General features: G+C 41.0%; 1 protein-coding gene across 1 annotated transcript in view; it reads left to right on the forward strand.

The window, feature by feature from the left end:
- LOC144752438 (uncharacterized) overlaps window positions 1-19,649 on the forward strand; it is a 408,565-nt gene that overhangs the window by 309,292 nt on the left and 79,624 nt on the right. The window contains exons 43-49 of the mRNA XM_078640369.1: window positions 61-126; window positions 3,029-3,094; window positions 4,342-4,389; window positions 5,204-5,269; window positions 8,172-8,237; window positions 9,449-9,496; window positions 10,309-10,374. Of these exons, the coding sequence (XP_078496495.1) occupies window positions 61-126; window positions 3,029-3,094; window positions 4,342-4,389; window positions 5,204-5,269; window positions 8,172-8,237; window positions 9,449-9,496; window positions 10,309-10,374 (426 nt within the window). The remainder of the gene's footprint in view (window positions 1-60; window positions 127-3,028; window positions 3,095-4,341; window positions 4,390-5,203; window positions 5,270-8,171; window positions 8,238-9,448; window positions 9,497-10,308; window positions 10,375-19,649) is intronic.

Raw genomic sequence — 19,649 nt, forward strand, 5'->3', positions numbered from 1 at the left:
ATTACCCCACACATAATTTTATATTGTTGTAAATGTTAGTTCTTTTTTTGTTTCTTCCAGGTACCTACAACAAATGTTGCTGACCAGAAGCTGGATCGGACAATTGAGGAAAAACCACTTGAAGAGGTTAGTATAATCAGTCTGTTGATATATGTTTGTGAAAAACTCAAGAATATCCTGTTTGGTACCGATTTTGATCATGCTTACCATGCTTAGAGGACTAGAGATACCCTTTGTCCATTATCAATGAGAGACGAGGTCCTGGTTCCAAGGTTACATTTTCCACACTCACGACCATCTTTGTTTTGCTGAGGCACACATTTCAGAACCATGCAAGACTAAAGTCTTGTGCTCAGACTGTGGTACTTAGTATAATTTGTTCCCGGCTATTCGCTTCACATGCTCACCCCTCTGTTCACTGATTTAGGCAGCCATTATTAATTATTTAATTCTTTGCTCCTTTAGTCAAGTCCACTCCTCAGACATGAAGTACCATCTCCCCAAGGTCCTTTTTCGTCTTTTCCATGATGCAGCCTTTTAAACACATTCGCTTCCTCATATATATAAATCATCCTTGCCATTTATCTGTGATTCTTGAATATGTATTTGCTGTTGCATAAACCCAGTTTAAAATATTTTGCCATAGTATATTTACAATTGTACATTATGGGTAATGAGTTTATAGTGCTGTTCATTTTGTTTACTGTGCCTCCTAAAATTCCTATAGAAATTCATGAAATTGACCTGCACAACCACACATTTGTAACAGAATGCCCACCCAAGGTATCCAAGGTATTAACATATTCATAGTTAAGAATGGGGAGTTCAGTGGAGAGGGTGTGTTTCTGCAACTTTCTCTGACATTTAAAAGTGTTTAATTTCGGGTCACCCTGAAAGGCACATCCACTAAAGAGCACTCGCTCTTCTCATTCCTGCGTCCAGTGTGGTACCACAGAACCCATTTTGGAGATTATACTTCCTTCTCGCAGAACTCAGTCATTGTCCTGCGAACCTGCAGCCTAGTCAGGTGTGTTCCACTGGGGAGGTCATCCGCTGACCTGCCTCAATCACCTACCTGACGCTAGGCGACGGAGTCTGAATACCACCCTCCGCAGGGTGCTGGAAGGTGGGGGGTCGGCATGCCTGGAATGCTGGAACCCAGAGCTGTGTGCTGTGGAGTGTGGCTGGGGCAGGCCTGCAATAACCATTCGGACCACTGGAGCTGCCTCTATGCGATATCCTGCAGGCTACAAGCCTACTACCTGGGACCTGATTAGGCCTAGCAGCAGTGAGATCTTGGGCGTCTGTGATGGGGTTGGAGTAGCAGAGCAAGGGGAGAGGCTGCGCGTCCTGGTTTGGGTGCTGCTGTGGATACCGCATTCTTGTGGCTGCAGCTGTGGTACACAGGGGCTGCTGAGGATAAGCTGACTCGCTGCAAGGTATGCGGACCACTGTGTGATTAGGGCCAGAAGCCTGCCTCAACACAGGGGACTTGGATCGAGTCAACTGTCCCGTGGCACTGCGGGCTGTACCCGCGCTTACAGGTGAGCCATCCCTGCAATTTTGCCACAGTGAAACCTGAGGCTAGTATATTTATGAGCACTCATTATAGGGAATGAGTTAATAGTGGTGTTTACTATTCATAGCATGAATTTTTACATTCGCTTTGGGATTCATATGAAATGAGTGACAGTACCACAAATTCAGATATTAACACAGTCATAGCTCAGAATGGGGAGTTCCATGCAGAAAGAGAATTCCCAAAAGTTTTGCTGACATTTCAAAGTTCGAACGTTCCATGAAAACATGTACAAGACATAAGTGATTTCAGTTTGAGTAACCTAAATGGGCCACCCGGTAAATTACGGCATAATATATCTAAAAACCCTCATCATCAGACATTCTACAATGCCAACTGATGATGATTGTTAGAGATGTAGGAGGGTGCAAATAGAACTTTTTTTTATTTGCACTTGATGCCTTTGGTAATGGCGTCGACATGAGCGGCAGAACTATACTATGATTTCTGCTTGACCTAAACAAGATAATAAAAATTAATTTTCAGAAACAATGTAGAATTAGCATTAACTGTTGTTGGTGATAAAATGATTATCTTCCATATTATGTAATGCTGTATTATTGGTTCACAAATGTAGTATAATACCCTTACAGCATGTCCAACACTGCTTTTATATGGGTCTGCCCTTGTGGACATAAGGACACCACTGCACTTGATTTGGTCAGAGAGACTAAAAATGCACCTGAGAAAACTTTCAATAATTACCATAGTTTGTCTTTCATGGAGAACTCTTTCTGACTATCTCTTTTACCATTAAAGTCGGCCTCCAACTGTAGTGGATAGGGAAAAGGCCATGAGGGGCATAGTAAGCAGATATTTCTCTAATAGTTATACTGGTTTTATACTAAAATCTAACATTGTTCCCAGTTCAGTGTAGATTAAGTGGCTCAGAGAGGATTTATTAAAAACTGAGTATAATTGCATGGCTGTTCACCTTGTTACATATTGCTACTCTAAAGGCCATTCACTGTCATTCATGCATATTTCATCCCCCTAACTCCCCTTTACTCTTAACTCCTTTACCTCTATATACCATACTTCACCCCTTCACGTAACCCCTGATTCACCACTTTTGCGCTTTATCCCCAGTTGGTATATAATAGTATTGTATACTTTTTCCAGGTTGTCATGAGCTTTCCATGACATCTGCTATTTTCAAAAATGATTGTATACCAAGACAAGTCTTGGTGTTCTCATACAGTTATCCATTTCCCATCAATGGAATTACATTTTTTTTGTATGGTATTGACATACTTCCATTTCTTAAAATTATTGTTTGGCCTTCACTCATGTCTCTGTCACCAATGAAAAAAGGTCAAAGGCATCAGACAACCAGTAGTCATCACAGATCAATTTTGATGGATTTGTTAAAGTAAAGTGGATCTAAGGAGCACACCTAATTGTGTCTTGTTGTAAATGTTAAGAGTATTTCTTTTTTGTTTCCTCCAGCCACCACCTCCTGATATTGCCTTCCAGAGGCCGGATCAAGAAACTGAGGACACATCAATTAAACAGGTTAGCATACTCAGCCTGTTGAAATGCATTTGTGCAAATCTTAAAGATATCATGTTCGGCACTGAGGCACTGGTGCTTATCACACAAAGAGAGAGGTAGGGACACATTTTGACCATCATCTACCACAGACAAGGACCTGGTTCCCTTAGTTCCTTTGTTAAATTCTTTATTGTATGGGCCTTCTTGGCTTTGCTGATGCACACAATTCAGAGCACATAGAGACCTTTGCCTTGAGCATTGGTTTTGGTACACAATACATTTTTTCCCAGACTATTCCCTTTGTCTTACCTATTTACATTTCAATGCTGTGGTGTGGTCAGTCTTTATCCACTGTTTCACTACTGCTCCTACAGTGCAGTCCAACCCTAAGAAAAGGTTCCATCTGTCAAATCTCATGTTTCATCTATTTCTACATGTGGCCTTTCAAATACATTGTCATCCTCTGAGCTGCTGTTTTATGATTTGTGGATATGTATTCTCGTTCAATAAACTCAGTTTCAGGTTATTTTGTCTCAGAAAAACCGGAGACTTTCATATTCACGTACTCATTAGGTGGAATGAATTATTATTGGTGTTCAGTGCTCATACCTACGCCTTTTGGAGAGCCCCAAAAATATGTAACAGTACCATGAATTACTAATAGGATTCCCACACATTGGGGCAGATTTACAAGCCCCTTGCGCCACTTTTGCGTCACTTTTCCCATGTTAAAAGTGAAGCAAAAGTGGCGCAATAGGCTTGTACATCTGCCCCATTGTATTTAAGGTATTTACACAATTTGTAGGTTAGACTGGTGTGCACAAAACAGAAATAGTGTTTCCACAGGTTTTTATGACATTTGCATGAGTAGTGTGTCAACGTAAAAATCTACAAGACATGAGTGTATTCGACTGGAACATTTTAAGGTGACTAAATGAATGATCAAAGTATGTAATGATTACTGTATGGACAAAAATATATAATATAAATCCATTAAAAAAAATGTGGAATTAGCTCAAGCTTTTGTTTTTGATAAAAGAATGAGATTTTACATGTTGCAATGATGTATTACTGTGTCATAAATGCAGTCTTAGCCCCTTTCATCACACTTAACACTACTTTTACGTGGATCTGGCCTTATCTAAATAAAGGTGCCACTGCAGTCATCTGTTTTATAGAGACTATGATTGCACTTGTGAAATCTGTACATTCATTTTCATAGTTTGTCATTCATAACAATTCTTTCTGACTATTTCTGTTGCCGTTAGAGACTGCCTCCTAGTGCAGTGGACGGTGAAAAGGGCACAAAGGACACAGTAAGTAGTTTTATTCTCGAATATATACTGCTCTTATGATAACAGTCTAAAACATTTCCCAATTCTTTGAAACTAAATGGCATCAGCTTAGACTTCCTAAAAGTAGAATTAATTGATAGAATTGTTCATATTGTTAAGTATCGCCAGTTAAAAAGCGATTCAATGTAATTCATGCTCATTTTCCTTCTCTTCGCAACCTAAAAGAAGCTCACTGATTTAGCTTTTAATTCCAAATCTCTCAATCTCTATCTCTTCACTTGTCTATTTTATCATTGCGTCCTTTTCTAAAAATCTAATATTTTCAACAATGATTTATATACTGTAGTATACAAAAAAGTGATGGCTAGAACGCTTGAACTAATTTCAGCTATTGTTAATTACTCGGGCTGAATCTCAGTCAATCGTTATTTTGCAAATCACTGGGTTTAATGTGAATGAGCATGGTGGAAAAAAGAATGATGGGTTGGAATGCTACACCAAGCGACTGCCAGGGGTTAGACTAATTGCAATCATTCCTTCCATCATATTTTATGTTATGTATATACTGTTACAATTTGAGACTACTCATACACCTATCCATTTCCCGTCCCCCAAATGTATTTCTTGTGGAATGGTGTTCCCATAGCTCTATTTCTTAAAATTATTTTCTGATTTGCATTTATGACTCCATCCCAAATGTAAGGAGGTAAGGGACATTAGAAACCCAGTGACCACATTAGATAAACTTCAATGATTTGTGAAATACAAATGCCAAATTACCCCACACATAATTTTATTTTGTTGTAAATTTGAGTTCTTTTTTTGTTTCTTCCAGGTACCTACAACAAATGTTGCTGACCAGAAGCAGGATCAGACAATTGAGGAAAAACCACTTGAAGAGGTTAGTATAATCAGTCTGTTGATATATGTTTGTGAAAAACTCAAGAATATCCTGTTTGGTACCGATTTTGATCATGCTTACCATGCTTAGAGGACTAGAGATACCCTTTGTCCATTATCAATGAGAGACGAGGGCCTGGTTCCAAGGTTAAATTTTCCACACTCACGACCATCTTTGTTTTGCTGAGGCACACATTTCAGAGTCATTTAAGACTAAAGTCTTGTGCTCAGACTGTGGTACTTAGTATGATCTGTTCCCGGCTATTCCCTTCACATGCTCACACCTCTTTTCACTGATTTAGGTAGCCATTATTAATTATTTAATTATTTGCTCCTTTAGTCAAGTCCACTCCTCAGACATGAAGTACCTTCTCTCCAAGGTCCTTTTTCGTCTTTTCCATGATGCAGCCTTTTAAACACATTCGCTTCTCATATATATAAATCATCCCTGCCATTTATCTGTGATTCTTGAATATGTATTTGCTGTTGCGTAAACCCAGTTTAAAATATTTTGCCATAGTATATTTACAATTGTACATTATGGGTAATGAGTTTATAGTGCTGTTCATTTTGTTTACTGTGCCTCCTAAAATTCCTATAGAAATTCATGAAAGCGACCTGCACAACCACAAATTTGTAACAGAATGCCCACCCAGGGTATCCAAGGTATTAACATATTCATAGTTTAGAATGGGGAGTTCAGTGGAGAGGGTGTGTTTCTGCAACTTTCTCTGACATTTAAAAGTGTTTAATTTCGGATCACCCTGAAAGGCACATCCACTAAAGAGCACTCGCTCTTCTCATTCCTGCGTCCAGTGTGGTACCACAGAACCCATTTTGGAGATTATACTTCCTTCTCGCAGAACTCAGTCATTGTCCTGCGAACCTGCAGCCTAGTCAGGAGTGTTCCACTGGGGTGGTAATCCGCTGACCTGCCTCAATCACCTACCTGACGCTAGGCGACGGGGTCTGAATACCACCCTCCGCAGGGTGCTGGAAGGTGGTGGGTAGGCATGCCTGGAATGCTGGAACCCAGAGCTGTGTGCTGTGGAGTGTGGCTGGGGCAGGCCTGCAATAACCATTCGGGCCACTGGAGCTGCCTCTATGCGATATCCCGCAGTCTACAAGCCTACTACCTGGGACCTGATTAGGCCTAGCAGCAGTGAGATCTTGGGCGTCTGTCATGGGGGTTGGAGTAGCAGAGCAAGGGGAGAGGCTTCCCGTCCTGGTTTGGGTGCTGCTGTGGCTATCACATTCTTGTGGCTGCAACTGTGGTGCACAGGGGCTGCTGAGGCATGCTGACTAGCTGCAAGGTATGCGGACCACTATGTGATTAGGTGGACAGACGCCTGCCTCAACACAGGGGACTTGGATCGAGTCAACTGTCCCGTGGCACTGTGGGCTGTACCCGCGCTTACTGGTGAGCCATCCCTGCTATTTTGCCACAGTGAAACCTGAGGCTACTATATTTACGAGCACTCATTATAGGGAATGAGTTAATAGTGGTGTTTACTATTCATACCATGAATTTTTAAATTCGCTTGGGGTTCATATGAAATGAGTGGCAGTACCACAAATTCAGATATTAACACAGTCATAGCTCAGAATGAGGAGTTCCATGCAGAAAGAGAATTCCAACAAGTTTTGCTGACATTTCAACGTCCGAACGTTCCATGTAAACATGTACAAGACATAAGTGATTTCAGTTTGAGTAACCTAAATGGGCCACCCGGTGAATTACAGCATATTATATCTAAAAACCCTCATCATCAAACATTCTACAATGCTGCCAACTGATTATGATTGTTAGAGATGTGTGAGGCTGCAAATAGAACTTTTTTTTATTTGCACTTGATGGCTTTGGCAAGGGCCTTGACATGAGCGGCAGAACTAAACTATGATTTCTGCTTGACCTAAACAAGATAATAAAAATTAATTTTCAGAAACAATGTAGAATTAGCATTAACTGTTGTTGGTGATAAAATGATTATCTTCCATATTATGTAATGCTGTATTATTAGTACACAAATGTAGTATAATACCCTTACAGCATGTCCAACACTGCTTTTATATGGGTCTGCCCTTGTGGACATAAGGACACCACTGCACTTGATTTGGTCAGAGAGACTAAAAATGCACCTGGGAAAACTTTCAATAATTACCATAGTTTGTCTTTCATGGAGAACTCTTTCTGACTATCTCTTTTACCATTAAAGTCGGCCTCCAACTGTAGTGGATAGGGAAAAAGCCATGAGGGGCATAGTAAGCAGTTACTTCTCTAATATTTATACTCTTTTTATACTAAAATCTAACAATTTTCCCAGTTCAGTGTAGATTAAGTGGCTCAGAGAGGATTTATTAAAAACCGAGTACAATTGCATGGCTGTTCACCTTGTTACATATTGCCACTCTAAAGGCCATTCACCGTCATTCATGCATATTTCATCCCCCTAACTCCTCTTTACTCTTAACTCCTTTACCTCTATATACCATACTTCACCCCTTCACGTAACCCCTGATTCACCTCTTTTGCTCTTTATCCCCAGTTGGTATATAATAGTATTGTATACTTTTTGCAGGTTGTCATGAGCTTTCCATGACATCTGCTATTTTCAAAAATGATTGTATACCAAGACTAGTCTTCGTGTTCTCATACAGTTATCCATTTCCCATCAGTGGAATTACATTTTTGCAATGGTATTGACATACCTCCATTTCTTAAAATTATTGTTTGGCCTTCAGTCATGTCTCTATCACCAATGAAAAAGGTCAAGGGCATCAGACAACCAATATTCATCACAGATCAATTTTGATGGATTTGTGAAAGTAAAGTGAATATAAGGAGCACAACTTATTGAGTCTTGTTGTAAATGTTAAGAGTATTTCTTTTTTGTTTCCTCCAGCCGCCACCTCCTGATATTGCCTTCCAGAGGCCGGATCAAGAAACTGAGGACACATCAATTAAACAGGTTAGCATACTCAGCCTGTTGAAATGCATTTGTGCAAATCTTAAAGATATCATGTTTGGCACTGAGGCACTGATGCTTATCACACAAAGAGAGAGGTAGAGACACATTTTGACCATCATCTACCACAGACAAGGACCTGGTTCCCTTGGTACCTTTGTTAAATTCTTCATTGTATGGACCTTCTTGGCTTTGCTGATGCACACAATTCAGAGCACATAGAGACCTTTGCCTTGAGCATTGGTTTTGGTACACAATAAAAAATGTCCCAGACTATTCCCTTTGTCTTACCTATTTACATCTCAATGCTGTGGTGTGGTCAGTCTTTATCCACTGTTTCACTACTGCTCCTACAGTGCAGTCCAACCCTGAGAAAAGGTTCCATCTGTCAAATCTCACGTTTCATCTTTTTCTACATGTGGCCTTTCAAATACATTGTCATCCTCTGAGCTGCTGTTTTATGATTTGTGGATATGTATTCTCGTTCAATAAACTCAGTTTCAGGTTATTTTGTCTCAGAAAAACCAGAGACTTCCATATTCACGTACTCATTAAGTGGAATGAATTATTATTGGTGTTCCGTGCTCATACCTACACCTTTTGGAGAGTCACAAAAATAAGTAACAGTACCATGAATTACTAATAGGATTCCCACACATTGGGGCAGATTTACAAGCCCCTTGCGCCTAAAGTGGCGCAAGGTGCTTGTAAATCTGCCCCATTGTATTTAAGGTATTAACACAATTTGTAGGTTAGACTGGTGTGCACAAAACAGAAATAGTGATTCCACAAGTTTTTATGACATTTGCATGAGCAGTGTGCCAACGTAAAAATGTACAAGACATGAGTGTACTCTACTGGAACATTTTAAGGTGACTAAATGAATGATCAAAGTGTGTAATGATTACTGTTTGGACAAGAAATGATAATACAAACCCATTAAAAAAAAATTGGAATTAGCTCAAGCTTTTTTTGTTGATAATAGAACGAGATTTTACATGTTGCAATGATGTATTACTTTGTCATAAATGCAGTCTTAGCCCCTTTCATCACACTTAACACTACTTTTACGTGGATCTGGCCTTATCTAAATAAAGGTGCCAGTGCAGTCATGTGTTTTATAGAGACTATTATTGCACTTGTGAAATCTGTACATTAATTTTCATAGCTTGTCATTCATAACCATTCTTTCTGACTTTTTCTGTTGCCTTTAGAGTCTGCCTCCTAGTGCAGTGGATGGTGAAAAGGGCACAAAGGACACAGTAAGTAGTTTTATTCTTGAATATATACTGCTCTTATAACAGTCTAAAACATTTCCCAATTCTTTGAAACTAAATGGCATCAGCTTAGACTTCCTAAAAGTAGAATTAAATGATAGAATTGTTCATATTGTTAAGTAGCTCCAGTTAAAAAGCAATTCAATGTAATTCATGCTCATTTTCTTCCTCTTAGCAACCTAAAAGAAGCTCACTGATTTAGCTCTTAATTACAAATCTCTCAATCTCTATCTCTTCACTTGTCTATTTTATCATTGCGTCCTTTTCTAGAAATCTAATATTTTCAACAATGATTTATATACTGTAGTATACAAAAAAGTGATGGCTAGAACGCTTGAACTAATTTCAGCTATTGTTAATTACTCGGGCCGAGTCTCAGTCAATCGTTATTTTGCTAATCACTGGGTTTAATCTGAATTAGCATGGTGGAAAAAAGAATGATAGGTTGGAATGCTACACCAAGCGACTGCCAGTGGTTAGACTAATTGCAATCATTCCTTCCATCATATTTTATGTTATGTATATACTGCTACAATTTTGAGACTACTCATACACCTATCCATTTCCCGTCACCCAAATGTATTTCTTGTGGAATGGTGTTACCATAGCTCTATTTCTTAAAATTATTTTCTGACTTGCATTTATGACTCCATCCCAAATGTAAGGAGGTAAGGAACATTAGAAACCCAGTAACCACATTAGATAAACTTCAATGATTTGTGAAATCCAAATGCCAAATTACCCCACACATGATTTTATTTTATTGTAAATGTTAGTTCTTTTTTTGTTTATTTCAGGTACCAACAACAAAAGTTGCTGACCAGAAGCTGGATCAGACAATTGAGGAAAAACCACTTGAAGAGGTTAGTATAATCAGTCTGTTGATATATGTTTGTGAAAAACTCAAGAATATCCTGTTTGGCACCGATTTTGATCATGCTTACCATGCTTAGAGGACTAGAGATACCCTTTGTTCATTATCAATGAGAGATGAGGGCCTGGTTCCAAGGTTAGATTTTCCAAACTCACGACCATCTTTGTTTTGCTGAGGCACACATTTCAGAGTCATTTAAGACTAAAGTCTTGTGCACAGACTTTGGTACTTAGTATGATCTGTTCCCGGCTATTCCCTTCACATGCTCACCCCTCTGTTCACTGATTTAGGCAGCTAATATTAATTCTTTAATACTTTGCTCCTTTAGTCAAGTCCACTCCTCAGACATGAAGTACCATCTCTCCAAGGTCCTTTTTCATCTTTTCCATGATGCAGCCTTTTAAACACATTCACTTCCTCATATATATAAATCATCCCTGCCATTGGTCAGTGATTCTTGAATATGTACTTTCTGTTGCATAAACCCAGTTTAAAATATTTTGCCATAGTATATTTACAATTGTACATTATGGGTAATGAGTTTATAGTGCTGTTCATTTTGTTTACTGTGCCTCCTCAAATTCATATAGAAATTCATGAAATTGACCTGCACAATCACAAATTTGTAACAGAATGCCCACCCAAGGTATCCAAGGTATTAACATATTCATAGTTTAGAATGGGGAGTTCCGTCGAGAGGTTGTGTTTCTGCAACTTTCTCTGACATTTAAAAGTGTTTCATTTCGGGTCACCCTGAAAGGCACATCCACTAAAGAGCACTCGCTCTTCTCATTCCTGCGTCCAGTGTGGTACCACAGAACCCATTTTGGAGATTATACTTCCTTCTCGCAGAACTCAGTCATTGTCCTGCGAACCTGCAGCCTAGTCAGGTGTGTTCCACTGGGGAGGTCGTCCTCTGACCTGCCTCATTCACCTATCTGACGCTAGGCTACGGGGACTGAATACCTCCCTCCGCAGGGTGCTGGAAGGTGGTGGGTTGGCATGCCTGGACAGCTGGAAAACAGAGCTGTGTGCTGTGGAGTGTGGTGGGGCAGGCGCGCAATAACCGTTCGGGCCACCGGAGCTGCCTCAGCGATATCCTGCAGGCTACAAGCCTACTACCTGGGCCTTCATTAGGCCTAGCAGCAGTGAGATCTTGGGCATCTGTCATGGGGGTTGAAGTGGCAGAGCAAGGGGAGAGGCTGCCCGTCCAGGTTTGGGTGCTGCTGTGGCTACCGCAGTCTTGTGGCTGCAGCTGTGGTGCACAGGGGCTGCTGAGGCATGCTGACTTGCTGCAAGGTGTGCGGACCACTGTGTGATTAGGGACAGACGCCTGCCTCAACACAGGGGACTTGGATCGAGTCAACTGTCCCGTGGCACTGCAGTCTGTACCCGCGCTTATAGGTGAGCCATCCCTGCGCCACTACAGTAACAATAGCACTGTGGAACGTTCTGTGGCCTAGAGTTTATACCCTAATATCACTCTATATATTTTTTGGATTATCCACCATCATGTTCAACTGTAATTTAATGTAGTAGGCCCCTTGAGATCTGGGTTTGCTCCCCCGATTTTTCTCCTGGCAAATCTTGGACCACAAGACTTGCTCCGGCACTCTGACTTCTGGCACAGGCCCTTAGCCATTTTCTTACCAGCCCACAGCGTACCAAAAGGATAAAACTGATCACCAGCAGTCCATGACAAGTTTTTGAAGAGAAAAAAAAAACAGCAGCAAAAAGTGATGATGATGATGGCGCGTCTCTCCCTAAGGGTGAGGGGCACCAATATAGGCTCCCCAGATATCTGTACATTGCTCCTAAATATGCAAAGTAGCCTGCAGGCAACAAATAAAAAAATGCATACACATATCGCGATCTGTCTTCATGCACCACCACATGGACAGAACTGGTGAACATATACATGGTGCAGAACTTGACATATCTGAATTGGAAGATGGCCCTGCTGCCTACTCCAAAATGCACCAATACCTTGAAAAACGTCTTGATGGAAGTACCAATCATTAAAAATAACACGCACCAAACATAAAGATCTCGAGCCATGTTTGCTCCACAATGAATTGCACATTCTGGGGTTCCTGGATTCTATGACTGTTGGACTGATGGAACTGGGCCCGATTCACAGAACTAACTTAAGACAAAATCCTAAACTTACTACCATTTGGTATTCACAGAAGGCACTTACTCATTTTAGTATTCACAGAAGGCACTTACTCATTTCGGTATTCACAGAAGTTAGGAGTCCTAACTTTAGGACTCTTAAATGCCTTCTGTGAATACCGAAAGTCTTAAAGTTAGGATTTTTCTCAATTTAGTAGTAGTAAAGTTAGGACTCCTAACTTTAGGACTCCTAAATGCCTTCTATGAATACCGAAAGTCTTAAAATTAGGATTTTTCTCAATTTAGCAGTAGTAAAGTTAGGACTCCTAACTTTGGACTCCTAAATGCCTTCTGTGAATACCGAAAGTCTTAAAATTAGGATTTTTCTCATGTTAAGTAGTAGTAAAGTTGAGAGAAATCCAAATTTTAAGACTTTTGGTATTCACAGAAGGCATTTAGGAGTCCGAAAGTTAGGAGTCCTAACTTTACTACAACTAAATTGAGAAAAATTCTAATTTTAAGACTTTCGGTATTCACAGCAGGTATTTAGGAGTTCTAAAGTAAGGAGTCCTAACTTTACTACTACTAAACTGAGGAAAAAAAAACATTTTAAGACTTTCGGTATTCACAGAAGGCATTTAGGAGTCCAAAAGTTAGGAGTCCTAACTTTACTACTACTAAATTGAGAACAATCCTAATTTTAAGACTTTCGGTATTCACAGAAGGCATTTAGGAGTCCTAAAGTTAGGAGTCCTAACTTTACTACTACTAAATTGAGAAAAAATCCTAACTTTAAGACTTTCGGTATTCACAGAAGGCATTTAAGAGTCCTAAAGTTAGGACTCCTAACTTCTGTGAATACCGAAATGAGTAAGTGCATTCTGTGAATATCAAAATGGTAGTAAGTTTAGGATTTTGTCTTAAGTTAGTTCTGTGAATCGGGCCCACTGTTCGTAGGAAAGATGCTCACATTCTTGTTTGGCAAAGAGAAAAAAACTTTCCCAGGCAGTAAATACCAGTAGCATTACATTAATTTATTTTTGACATGGTGTGGGGAATAACCCAAGCTCAGTGCAATCAGTCAGCAACTATTTAAAATATATAAATTCTTTTTTTATTGAAATTTATTTAAAAAGTGAAACATTGGAAAGCAAACATTCAAGACATTTACATACAAGTGCATTTACAGCAAATATAAAGTATTTACCAGGGGTTACGAGCAGTAAGCACTTTGTCCAAAACAATATAGACATACACAAATACATAAACAACAATTATACATAAAGATGATTCTTGGAGAAATTTATAAAAAGGTTGTAAAAACTAGGCAATTGATATGTTGTGGCTAGATGGTAACAATTCAGAGATCTCAACGCGCGTTTCGGCACTGGACGTACCTTCATCAGGAAAGCCACAGAGGAATATCATGAGAATGGATCAAAGAAGATATTTGTGGTTATATAGATCCGTCCAAGCATGATTCTTGTAATATAAATTCGGATATACATATTATTGCACTGAGCTAAAAAATGGTGGAGTGATATTAGTCTACTCAAAAGTTGCCATGTGACACACAATAGACAAACAAACGTGAGTGTAGGAATCAGATAGTCAAAAAACCATCACCAAAAATTAACGAGGGGCGTGTACGACGGTGTGCTGGCCCTGCCGGACGTGCAATTATACTACTGGGCATCTCAGCTGCAGGTTATTAACGATTGGGTTTATGCTGAAAGGTCAGAGCCGGCCTACAGAGTGGACCAGTTTGTGATGCCGGGCGACAATTGTGAAGCGCTGTTATACACCCGGAAGACCCGCGCGGATTGGCCCTCACACACCAAGGTGGTGGTCCAATATTGGAGGGAGGCGAAGAGGTTCCTGGGGTGGACGGGATCCCTGACGGGTAGGACTATCCTGTGGATTGCGGAACAATTGAGTGAAGTGACTCGATTGAAGGGCTTTAGGGGCAGCTCATTGGAATTGACTACTTGGGAGACGTGTGGAGGGGAGACACCCCCCGCTCCTTCTAATACCTGCAGACAGAGTATGATCTCCGGGATTCGCAGCGCTACCATTACTTACGCCTTATCCACGCCATACGATCCCATGTTCGTGGCGGCGCATCCATCCCGGAATATTCCCCCATGGAGGATCGTTTACTCCTGGATCTTATTCTTGAAAAGCCCACGTCCACGATCTACTGGAAGTTGATCAATAACATACCCGATCCACTAGTGTCCTTAAGGGCGACTTGGCAGTGTGATCTGGGCCCCTTGGAAGACGACCACTGGCAGGACGCCCTGCAGAGTCCCCAGGAGATTGCGATCCGTGTTAGGTTCAGGCTTATACAGCTCAAAATCCTCCATCGGGTGTACTACCCTCGCACCCTACTGCATTCCTGGGGTGGTTGTCAATCTGCTTTGTGTGCGCGCGGTGTGGGGAGGAAGGATCCTTCTTCCACATACTGTGGAAATGCCCGGGGATTGTCCCCTATTGGACCAAGGTCACAGATATAATGGCGGAGGTGGTGGGCTCCCCGGTCCCGAGGGAGCCCAGATGGTTGCTCCTAATAATTAGGGGGGGCAACTGATTGGACCAGGTATGAAGAACTCTGGCTGGCAATGGCGGCGGGAGTTGCAAAATGTAATATCGCCAGGGCCTGTGGGGCATCGGCCTCTCCGCAGTGGGACCAGTGGGAGCAGGACCCAGATTGGTGTCAGAGGGCAGAGGAAACCATTTACAAAAGTAGGGGGTGCCCGAAAAAGTAGAAGAAGATTTGGGGGCCCTGGAGGAGATATAGGGGAATGGGGGGCGGTCTGGGGTAGCGGGTCCAACTCTGCATGTTCTGTTATTGATCGAAAGTGACTATCCTGTGCACTGTACACTCCTTATTTGTCTGATGCAATGTAACCAATGGATTGAAATGTTGATTGACCTGAGCATTGTTAATAAAAAGAGTTTAAAAAAAAAAAACATCACCAAGATAAATACATTTGAGATTGTGAAAAAGAGATTTGGATCACCTCAGTGTTATTCTAGGATATAGAAAAACCTGAAGTAAGAGTAGAATTCTAGCTGGTGATTACCAATAGGACCCTTAAGTATCAAGGAAAGAGAGATGAGAACTTGCAAGCTAAAAATGGGTACGATGGCCAGAAAGGATTCAATGGTCCAGGGAAGGAGGTAGTCACGGCTTCCACTATAGAAGATCTATAGTCGGGAAAACGATAACAGCAACTGAGACAGGGGGAGCATCCCAGGGTACTTACTGATTGTCTATTGCTCTATGTAAGGTTATTTTAGAGAACCTGTATTATTAAAGTTTCTACAGGTTCCGTAGGATGCCATATTAGACTAGTGAGCATAGTATTTTACAGAAGCCGGTAGTTACAAATATTCAACAGCTTTTTTTCACAATATATAGCACTGTGCAGGCAGATACGGTAGAGTTTCTGAAGTGATATGGGCCACAAAGTCGCAAGATGCGGAGGTTTGCTAGGTAATGCAATTTGAGAATATATCTGAGGACTGATCATGCCCTATCTTATAGTGAGAAGCTGTGGAAGGATAATGTGAACTTACTTTCAATATAGGTGCGCAGTCCCACTGGAGTAGAGTATGGCGTCAAATGCAGGCAAGAGTGAGTTATGGAGGGTATCCCATCAGGAGTCTACTGGATAAACTCGGAAGTACAAGAGATAGAGCTCTATGGATTTGCAAAAACAAAGTGTAAAATTTAAAGCAGATATAAGTTTTTCTTGTTGTAAATGTTAGTTGTTTTTTGGTTTCCTCCAGCTACTTCCTTTCGATGTTGTCAACCAGAAGCTGGATTTGACACCTGAAGAAACATCACTTAAAGAAGTTAATATATTTAGTATGTTGATATACATGTGTGAAAAATGAAGGATACCATGGTTAGCACTGAGTATGTGATGCTTATATACAATGAGAGATCTAGAGGCATGCTTTGTCCATCATCTACCACAGAGTAAGATCAGGTTCCCTTGTTAGACTCTCCAGCCTCTGTACCTCTTTGGCTTTGCTGATCCACAAGTTACAAAGCAGATAAAACGTTATTGCTTGTGCAACAATTCTACTTTTTAGAGAAAACAGTGCCATGCTTTTCTCTTCATGTTATTTATTCAACCCTTAGTTCCATGATTTGTTCAGCATTTATTTATGCTTTATAAGTCCTGTCTTTCAGTTTAGTCCACTCATAAGACAAGCAATTTTTTTCTTTTTTCAAGTCTCCTTGATATGCTTTTCTATAAACTGAGGTTCTTGGGATTTCACCACAGTGCTACCTGAGCCTAACATTTTGAAAAGCGCCCGTTACGGAGGATAAGATATTATTGGACTATAATACTTATACTGAACCTATACCTATACTTATACTGAACACTGTGTCTGTCATTTAGAGCGTCAAGAAAAATGAGTGAGAAAACCAGAAATTGGTTCAAATAAAATAAAACTTACCTTGCTGATGCTGCCGGGTCCCACATCTTCTCTCCTGCTCACCTGTGCCCCCCTTCAGGTTGGAACAGGAAGTAGGCAGCCAGACTCCCACCCCCAAGCCAATCACAACGCTGGAATGCAGCGTTATGATTGGTTTGAGGACCATGACATGGCTCTCAGGCAGGGGCTGGAGGGGTGGGCATGTTCTCCATGCAGGCTGTAATGCAGCCTGCATGGAGAACAGGGAAGTGCGCATGACTGTTTTGGGCGGCTGGAGAGGGCCGACCAAACAGTGATTGCACACAGGAGTGTTTTACCACTCCTCTCCTGAAGCTCCACCCACCCCTTCACGCTCTGCCACAGCAGGAAGAAAAAATAAAAGCTAATAACATTGTTATTATCATTTTATTATTTCCTTTCTTTGCTGTTCCTGTCAGTAGGGCAACGCCCTGCCGCCTTAGCGGAGGAGCCGCCACGGATCTATTGCTTTTTAATATAATAGTTGAAACGATTTTATAATATGAGCCAAAGCAATATTTTGAGTCATTGTGGGTTAGGTGCACCAGCCAGAATATCCTGAAATGTAGTACAATTATAGACGTTTATATTGTTACATAATGTCGCCGGTGCTTACTTTCCTACTCTTACAATCACAAATGACTCTCCATGTATGTTCTCTATATTCCCATCACTCACCCAGTTCGCCTTCTGCATCATCACTCCAATACCGAATCTCTAGTCGTTATATGCAGGTACTGGAAACTTTCTTCAGGTTTTCAAGAACCATCTTCGACATGCACCAATTTTTATGTTCTATATCGCGCCTAGACTTTACGCTCTGAAAGTGGTCCATACTCCATACCAGCTGAAGCAGTTGTTTGTGAGTTTATATATACAGCTCTATTTATTTCACAAAAATATTGTTTGCTACAAATAGGATCTGTGACACATCGGTCAAAGTCCATGCAAACCCAATAATCTCTGAAGGGAGAATTCTTTTGAGTTTCCTCCATCTAACTTCTGAAAGTGTTACTGCCCAGAAGCAGAACTAGATACCTGAGGATGTTTCACTTGAGAAAGTCAGTATATTCAGCAGTTTATATACATTTGCTGAAAGCTTTAGGGTTTCCGGGTCTGCACCGCATCACATCTCAATCCATAGTAGGCTGGGGAGCAAGTTTGTCTCAAGTATTCCGATCACCTCTGGAATGGCTTTCGACCTCCATTATCCATATGGGTCCAAATCAGGTTTTAAGCCAACGTAATTGCTGCCGAGTAAATCTGTATATTCATTCCGGAATCACTGTTTCCACATCGATTCCTACACGTTGTATTTATCTTACATATGTCGCCATATTTTTTCTGGTGAAATGTACATGTGGGAAGAATTGGAAGTGCGATGTTCTTGCATTACTCTTCACAATTAAGGAAGCACTACTATCTGAATCAGCATTACTTCCTCACATGGAATGGGGTTGCTGGTGTCCTGCTCTAGCAGACTTCAATTTGAAACTCATTAGTTGTCCACTCCAAGCAGTGCCGGCTTTAGGGCGATGCGGCCTGTGCGGCCGCACTGGGCGCTGACCTGGAGAGGGGGAACTGACCTCAAGGGGACGCTGTGTTTAGCCATTTAAAGGCACCTACTGCAGAGTATCTTGTGCTCCCAGGTTTCAGCCAGCAATAAAAATGGCACGATAACTGTTGCAATTAATATTCCTGCAAAAGAGCAATGGGAGTTTTGTCTAGTGGCAGTTTAGACTCGCCATAAAGTAGAGCACAGGGTTAAAATGCCTGCTGCAAAGAACAAGTCTGTATTTTATGTGGATTGCCAAGAGGATTAGAAAGGCCAGTTTTTACCAGCGCTTACAACAAATAAAATGTTTGTGAATCTTGAGGAGGAGGTCATTGGGAGGAGGGGCACCAAAAAGGATTGTCGCACCAGACGCCACCGGCGCTAAACCCGGCCCTTGTTTCGCAGTGTGCACAGCCCTTAGCACTACTTTTCACCCGTTCATCCGGTTTTTCATTAGTCTTATGTCGACATTTCTCCAGCTCATCCTATCCATTGCTCAATGCATCCTTGTTTCATTTCTTACCATTGTGCCTCTGTATTTCTGTATCGTTGCCTTGAGTTCAATGTTTTTCCATGGTTATGTGTAGGTCTAGAACATCCACGATGTAGACATGAGAAATTGTTGGTGCTCTGTGGTCATGCTGGACATCTTGGGACTGATTCACAAAACTATTTTCGTTCATAAAAGCACTTTCACAATCGAAATTGGCTGGATTAGTGCTTACAATAGACTCACTAAAGGTGACCATACAGACTCAGATCCATTTACTCCTACATAATATCACCCTACTTTCTCTTAACATTCACAAACTCATCTCTGACCCTTCCACCATCTGAATAGAGGTGGAGATTTACACCCAACAAAGGCTGGACTCATTCCCTTTCCATGATGTGAAGAGGAAGAGACCTCACCCAAACCTTGAGGGCTATAGGGATAGTTGATTCTCCAAATAGAAAAATGTTTTCTGTGTATTAAAAAAACAAGAAGAAATAAACATGCAATTGCACAGCAGTGCTGCACAGTGTGTACAATTCCAATCTGTGGGGAGTACATAATCACAAAAAGTTTCAAGACTTTCTCAAGGGCCCATCCGGAAAACTGTGAATGGCTCAGCTTTCCA

Source organism: Lissotriton helveticus, chromosome 5_1, assembly GCF_964261635.1.
Source record: "Lissotriton helveticus chromosome 5_1, aLisHel1.1, whole genome shotgun sequence".
Taxonomy (NCBI): Eukaryota; Metazoa; Chordata; class Amphibia; order Caudata; family Salamandridae; genus Lissotriton; species Lissotriton helveticus.